The sequence below is a fragment of the Buceros rhinoceros genome, unplaced genomic scaffold, assembly GCF_000710305.1.
Source record: "Buceros rhinoceros silvestris isolate BGI_N320 unplaced genomic scaffold, ASM71030v1 scaffold24723, whole genome shotgun sequence".
NCBI classification, from domain to species: Eukaryota; Metazoa; Chordata; class Aves; order Bucerotiformes; family Bucerotidae; genus Buceros; species Buceros rhinoceros.
The window spans coordinates 12,485-19,546 of record NW_010404571.1 but is presented as its reverse complement, the minus strand read 5'-3'; the positions used below and the strand labels follow the sequence as shown (position 1 = coordinate 19,546).

At 58.6% G+C, this 7,062-nt stretch overlaps 1 protein-coding gene across 1 annotated transcript in view; it reads right to left on the bottom strand.

The window, feature by feature from the left end:
- Nucleotides 1–362: 362 nt before the first annotated feature.
- LOC104491076 (relaxin receptor 1-like) overlaps nt 363–7,062 on the bottom strand; it is a 15,431-nt gene continuing 8,731 nt past the window's right edge. Inside the window, exons 9-18 of the mRNA XM_010133436.1 lie at nt 7,024–7,059; nt 6,725–6,796; nt 4,571–4,642; nt 4,322–4,393; nt 3,932–4,003; nt 3,754–3,825; nt 2,188–2,417; nt 1,603–2,013; nt 976–1,191; nt 363–550 (exon numbers count right to left, since the gene is read on the bottom strand). Of these exons, the coding sequence (XP_010131738.1) occupies nt 363–550; nt 976–1,191; nt 1,603–2,013; nt 2,188–2,417; nt 3,754–3,825; nt 3,932–4,003; nt 4,322–4,393; nt 4,571–4,642; nt 6,725–6,796; nt 7,024–7,059 (1,441 nt within the window). The remainder of the gene's footprint in view (nt 551–975; nt 1,192–1,602; nt 2,014–2,187; nt 2,418–3,753; nt 3,826–3,931; nt 4,004–4,321; nt 4,394–4,570; nt 4,643–6,724; nt 6,797–7,023; nt 7,060–7,062) is intronic.

Here is a 7,062-nt window from a genome sequence, read left to right as displayed (position 1 = left end):
TAATGTTTGGGGGAGTGATTTTTCTCCTATTATTTTTTTAAACTGTTTCTTTTTTCTATCTATAAATACTTGTACAGTTGGAATATTAATATATAACTCTGGCAGTAGAGCTCAGTGCCGGGTGATGCTCACTTCAGACGTGTATTTTGTATTTAAGGGAATGTGTTTTGTATAATACGCAACTGCAACAGATCGTTCGACGTGGATGGGGGCTGCTCTTCCCATCTGTGTAATTAATAAAGTACTAACGGTAGCTGCTGCCTGATGAGGAAACTCTTTGTGCTGAGCGATTCTCCCACACAGGAACGGCCCAGAGCTGAGCTGTGTCCTTCATCGTGGGGCTGCAGAGCTGTTGGGACGGGTCAAGCGCTGCTGGCCTGCAGTGTCACCAGCGTAAAGCTCTTGCGGGACTCATCCGGCTCCAGCTGCTTGGTCTGCAAACAGCCCTTGAGCCGCTCCTGGAAGGAGGTGGTGGTGATGGTGTAGAGGAGGGGGTTCAGGGCGCTGTTGATGGGCAGGATGAAGATGACCACCCAAGAGGTGACAGTGCCTGTGCCAACATGGACACTTTAAGATTCCACTGGACACAGTGCTGGGCCTCCTTATCTGGATGGGGCTTTTCCCAGGAAAGACCGGGGCAGATGGTTGTTGAGGTCCCTTCCAGCCTGGGGTTCTGTGAACATTAGGCAGCCCAGGGGATCTTCCCCCACCCAGGGGTACCCTGCCAGCCCCCACAGCAAAGCAGGGTGATGCCCATCGTGGGCTTATGGGCTATGGAGGGGATCATGACTGCTGCACCGTGGGGAGAGGCGGGGGCCCGGGGAAAGCAGCAGCGCTGTCCATCTCCTCTCACAGCCTATGAGAGCCCCAGAGGGAAACAGCCCCTACATCAAGGGGTCCCCAACACCAGGGGCTCGTGGTGGGCAGCAACGAGCAGTGGATCTGCTGCAGGGCCTTGCGGGGAAGGGGGTTTACCTGGTATTTCCACCTGCAGCAGGGAGAGCAGCTTGAGGAGGAATATGGGGATCCAGCAGAGAGCGTCAGTGAAGACAACGAAGAAGAACCGCTTTGCAATGGTGACTTCCCGGGAGCAGAAGCTTCTCTCTGCTGTTCTGGACGCAGTGATGTGGATGGAGTAGAACATGCCCGAGTAGGCGAAGACAATGGTGATGAAGGCTGCAAGATTCAAGCCTGGAGAGAAAGGAATCTCACTCTCAGCATAGCCAAGTGCAACCACTGTGAGCTGGCGTCGGCAGCGTGGCTGGCAGCAGCAGGACTGCTCCTGCTTCTGTCTCTAGCAGGGCAGAGACAGCTCCGCAGCCCTGGCTCGTCACCAAGCCAGCCTTAGCCCCACAGTGCCCACGGCCAGTGCTGGGGTGAGGCTGGGCACAGCCCCAGGCTGCAGCAGGGACCCTCCCCAGCCCAGGATGGAGGGTAGAGCTGGCACCATGTCTTACAGGGTCCCAGTGGGAGGGCAGCACCCCATAAAGTCAGACATCCCACTAAGGGAGCTGGTGTGAGCTGCCATGGCACTCTGGAGGGGGCAGCTGGCCTGAGCAGTCCCACCTTGTCCCCAGGTTTCAAGTCCCAAGGTGGCCTTACCCAGGTAGATGGTGGTGGAGTAGCCCCGGGCACTGGGCCGCTCACCCAGGTCGGACTGCAGCGGGAAGCACACCCCGTTCCTCCCGTAGTAGTTCCCGAAGGTCTCCTTACAGCACAGGGGGAGGATGCTGAGGGAGAAGCCCAGAAGCCAGATGGCCACGAGCACTGAGATAGTCTGCTTCTTGCCTGCTCTGTGGTGGCTGAACGGGAAAACTATGCAGAAGTATTTCTCCAGGGTCATGTAGGTCAGCAGGAGGACTGACACCTCGGAAGAGAGCATGGCCAGGCTGCCCACCAGCTGGCACTGGAGGCTGCCCATCCAGCCCTGGGCATGCTTGTTGTATTCGCCAGAGTACTTGAGGTCGAAGGCTCCGATGACGAAGAGGTAGATGCCCATCAGGCCGTCTGCACCTGTGGAGGAGAAAACAGCACTGGTGGGAAAAACATAGCCTTTGGCATCAGTACCACAGCCAAAGAGCTAGCACAGAGCTATGGTGAAGTCCTCTGCCTTTACCCCTGGGGAGATGCTGGTGGGCTGCCCCTCGGCCCGTTTCCTCTGCCCAGCCCACCCTCTGCCCAGCTCACAGCACAGGGACTTGATGGCCATGGTGTGCTGGCTGTTCTCCGAGGCCAGGAAGGACCGCATGCAGACGACAAAGAGGTTGCCGAAGCAGGTGAGGCAGGCGATGACCCAGACGAAGACACGCAGGATGATGCTGGCCAGGAGGTTCTCGAAGGAGGAGATGCCATCGGTGTTGGGCTTGCAGCTGCGCACGTGGGGCGCGTAGCTGCAGTACTGGAACTTCTTGAAGTAGCTGTCAGGACCAGGGGAAGGTTTCCTGGGTGTGACTGGGGTCAGGAGCGGGCACTGTCCAGCGTGCACAGCCCCTCTGCCCACACTGGCTCCCTCCAGCCTCCCAGCCGCATCCTGTCTGGGGGGGCTCTTCTCCACCCATCTCACTAGCCAGGAGCCTGGGGGCTTCCCCAGAGCAGGGCAAGGGAGATGGGGAGGAAGGAGGCAGTGGCAGCACAGGGTGGGAGCGAGGACTGGGCAGTGCCAGCACCCAGGGCTGGGGCAGGGACCCGCAGAGGATAGAGCGTGATGGAGGGGTCCTGTTTGCTCACTACTGCAGCTGGGTTGGACACTGCATAACCACCATCCCCTGGGAGCCTCTGTGAAACCGGTGGGAGGCACCCCTGAGCTTTTGGGATCATGGGTCACAGCCACGGTCTTAACTCTGCCACCATCCAGCAGCAGAGAGAGACAGGAGTGTCTTCCCTAACTCTCGATTCGCACAAACCAGCGTTTAAAAATCAGTCCCTTGTTCAAAGCCTCCGAATTCCATGAACAGGGATTCACGGTTTTTCCCCTGCAGATTATTTCAGATCGATCTGTCCACACCTTATAAAGGCCGGCAGAACTCCACGTTAGAAAAGGACTACTAAACTGCAACACGAGGGTCATTTCTGCTTAATTACAGATAAAAGGAGAGAAAGTGATTGCTTATTAGCAAGTCAGGTAGGAATTGTCCCATATTTGCAGAGCAAACAGACCCATTACGGAGCAGAGGATGTACAGTTGCCTTTCATCACAGATATGTTAAATTGTGCATCTGGAGAAAATTAATGATTTTTTCTCCTTCCAGAGAGAAGCTGAAGCACTCGCAGCTTCTAGAGAAATTAATGATTTTTTCACTTGTTCCAAAGAGGAACTGAAGTGCTCACTGCTGGCTGTGCGTCCTGCAGCTGCCCTGGGGGTGGTGCCCATCCAGCCTGTCTGTCTGTCCATCTCCAGGTCCTCAGGTCCTTAGCTCAGACCCCAGCAAAAGGGCCTCTGATGGCATTGCTCTACCTAGCTTGGCACCTTAGGGTATGCCTTGGCTGGGGGAGTCTCCCTGGCCCCAGCACCCATGCAACGTGCACCCGCAGAAACGCCGATGCACGTTGTACCCCACGCACACCCAGATGGGCACCCATGGACCTGTGCACTGCTCCCCTTGCTCTAAATAAGAGAGACCCTCTTGCCCCAGGGGATTTAAGCAGCGTCACCATGCTTGGGGGCTTCCAGCGGGCTGAAATAACTTGCTCATGGGTGTAGGAGCGAACTGGTTTCCCTCCCCACCCCCTGGGGCAGCAGTGCCCCCCACTCACATGTGGGAGAGGTTGGTCAGCTTCTGCACGGTCAGGTTGTGGATGTTGGGGATCTCCAGCCCCTCCAAGCTCCTGCAGAAGGAAAGTGGTGCAGAGGCTGCTGGAAGGGCCCCGGGCTGGGTTTGGGGCTGCTGCAGGTGGAGGCAGTGCCGGAGGGTCAGGTCATTGCGGGACTCACAGCGACCGCAGCTGGGGCAGGCTCTCAAACTGGCCAGGGAGGATCTCTTTCAAGGGGTTGTAGGAAATATTCCTGAAAAAAATAAGAGATGAGCCTTCGGTACTTTTCTCACCTAGAATCTCTCAGAGTAGCTGGAAGGGAGGGCAAAGGAGTGCCTTTCTATGGCTTTTCCCCCCAGAACAGGGATACAGCCCCAAAGCAGAGGGTCTGTGCTGGCCCCCTGGGAGGGAGCCCATCCTGCCTGGGCCACCGTGGCTCTGCTGGGCCAACAGGCTGTGCAGCGAGGACATCCACCCAGCATGATGTCAGGGTGCAGGGGTCTGGCAGAGTCCCCCATCATTTACTGGGGTGCAGGGACCCACCTCTGGGCAGCACAGCCCCCGTACTCACAGCTGCTGGAGCTCAGCCAGGCCGTTAAACAGGGAGGAGGGGAGCTGGTCCAGTCTGTTGGATGACAGGTCGCTGCACGAAGGAGAGCAGGGCTTGAGAAGTGGTTGAGGGCACCAAGCCTTGCACCCGGGGGTGCTGTGCAGCAAGGTGCCCGGGGCAGAGGCAGAGCCAGGTCCCAAGAGAGGCCCCCCCCCGACCCTGCACTGCAGGAGATGGGGGGGTCAGGGCAGGCAATGGCTGGAAACTCACAGCTCCACTAGCCTGTTCAGCCTGGAAAACGTCCCGTCTTGGATCCACCTGAGCTCATTTCTGCGCAGGATCCTGGAGGAAAAGGCAGGAGAGAGAGTGAGTGGGTACAGCACAGCCCCACAGCCCCCTCAGGAGCATTGTCCAACCTCCAGACCAGGGTGCTGGTGCTGCTGGCTCACCCACAGGGTACACCCAGCCCTTCTGCACCCCTCCTGAATGTGCTGAGCCACAACCCTCACTTCCAGCACCTGACAGGCCAGCAGAGCTGAATGCTCCACTGCTGTGGGAAGGTCTAACACAGAGCCCAGCTCGCAGGTCTTGCACAAGCTGTCAGCTCAGGGAAGAGCCCATCGGAGGTGTGGAAAGAGAGCAGCAGAGCTGGCTAAAGGACTCAGGAGTAAAACCCCAGGATGCTGCACCAAGAGACACGAACAGTTTCAGAGCAGCAGGAGCAGAGCCCTGCGGGGTGGCACATGCGTGAGGGCACTGGGAGAGCCCATGAGTGCCATGGCTGGGGATGATGCTCCTTGGTGGAGGCTCACGACAAGCAGCCGGCCTCTGCTGAGCTCAGACCCTGACCAGGGCAGCCCGCTCTAATGTGGTCCATGGCATGGCTGGGCAGGGTGGGGGAGTCCAGCTGTGATGGCTCAAGCCCTCATCCCATCTGCTGCCTCTGCTCTCAAAGCTGTCTCCTGTACCAGTGTCACCACCAGGCATGTTTACCCCGTCCCTCTATCCCGTAGGGAAGTTGCCATAACAGCCCCAGCAAACACACTGCTGCTTATCCAGCAGGAGGGAGGACAGACAGCAGCTCGCCCACCCAGCATGGGGGGCTGCAGGCAGCCCTCACTGGAGGGGAAAGCTGTGTAGTAGTGCTTATTTTGGGGATTACATGTCTATCAGGCCATCTCCAAGAGAGGCAGGACGGGGAACCAGGGTCTTTGCACAGCAGCCTCTGGCTGGAAAGAGACAGCAGAGCTTTCCAAAGGGCTCATCCCTGGAGACACTCTGTGGGGGGACAGTGGCCAGAGGACAACCAGGCTCAGTCCCCAAGTAAACTGGAAAGAGGATTTTCAGCCCATCTGCATCTCCCTGTCTCCCTGGGCTGGTCTTGGGCAGCTGCTCTTCACTGCCCAGGCCAGGGACTGCGAGTTGGGCATGGGGTGCAATGCTGCCCTGAGGAGAGGCCTGACTTCCAAACATCTCAGCATCTCCATCGCCCACTGGGATCTCTGGCAGGAGCTGCAGGGAGTTGAAGAGCTGCTCTTCAGCTAAGCCCTGGGTTTACTCACCCACTCTGACCTGGCAGCACCGGCACAGGCTCCAAGGATGCGTTCCCAGAGCTCGGGTAACCTGGCTGTGATCCCTGGGAGGATGGCTTGGCTCCCATCCTGCTTCTGCTCTACCACCACCCTGTGGTAACTGGTAACCTCGTACTCGTGGTAACATCCCCGTGGTGTACAACTATCCCGGACTTATCTCCTGGGGCCCCAGGGGCTGTATATCTCTCCTCAGGAGATACAGGCAGGAAAGCCAGCCTCTGGGAGAGGGTCTGTCTTCTCCAGCTCTGGGAGGGCACTGGGTGAGAGCTCAGCCCTGGGGCCAGGAGGGAGCGGGGCAGAAGCTGGGTCCAGGCAGGCAGGGAGGAAACGGACACCGTTTGAGGCACAGACTGCTGGCTCACAAGCTTTATGGCCTTCCCAAGGATATTTTTAGGGGATTTGAATGCCAGTGGAAGGGTCTGGGCTGGCTGCGAGCTCTGATACTTGTACACCATAGGAAGCTTTTTTCCATGCTGTGTCCTGCCACTATCTGTCACCCCAAGAAGGTCCCCATTCAATTTGGGCAGCGCCATCAGGTGGGTGACAGGGCACTGGGATGAGCCCACCAGGTCTCCACCCCAGGCTTAGCCATCCTCCAGCACCAAGAGCCTGGAAAAGGCTCTTGGCTCCTGACAAAGACCCTGCAAGACCGCACTGCTGCTGCTGTGCACAAATGTGGCTGAAACCATTAAACACAGGATGGCAGCCCCTTCCCTGGCCCAGAGCAGTGGGAAAGGGGGGCCCAGACGAGCGCTGGCTCTCCCCGCTCCCGCAAAGGGACAGGGACTGCACCAGCAAGCAGGGCCCACGGCTGGGCCCCCAAGGTACTCACAGCACTGTGAAGTCGCAGCACTCCTGGAAGACAGTGCTGTGCACCGCCCGGATCCTGTTCCCCTCCAGGTCCCTGCAGAAAGGTGATCACGGCTGCCACCTCCCTGTGTTCTCCCCTCCATCCCCACTGTGCCTGGGGGCAGCCCACCGTGGTCCCTCACCTCCTGCTTGCCCCATCACCATCGGGGTGCTCACAGCCCTTCCCACCCCCTCTCTGCTGCAGGAGCCCGGCCGGGGTGGGGAGCAGCCCCTGCCCACCCTGTGGGTCCCACCACAGCCCACCTGCGGGCAGGTACTCACAGCCAGCTCAGCTTCGGCATCTCCACGCAGAGGGAGCTG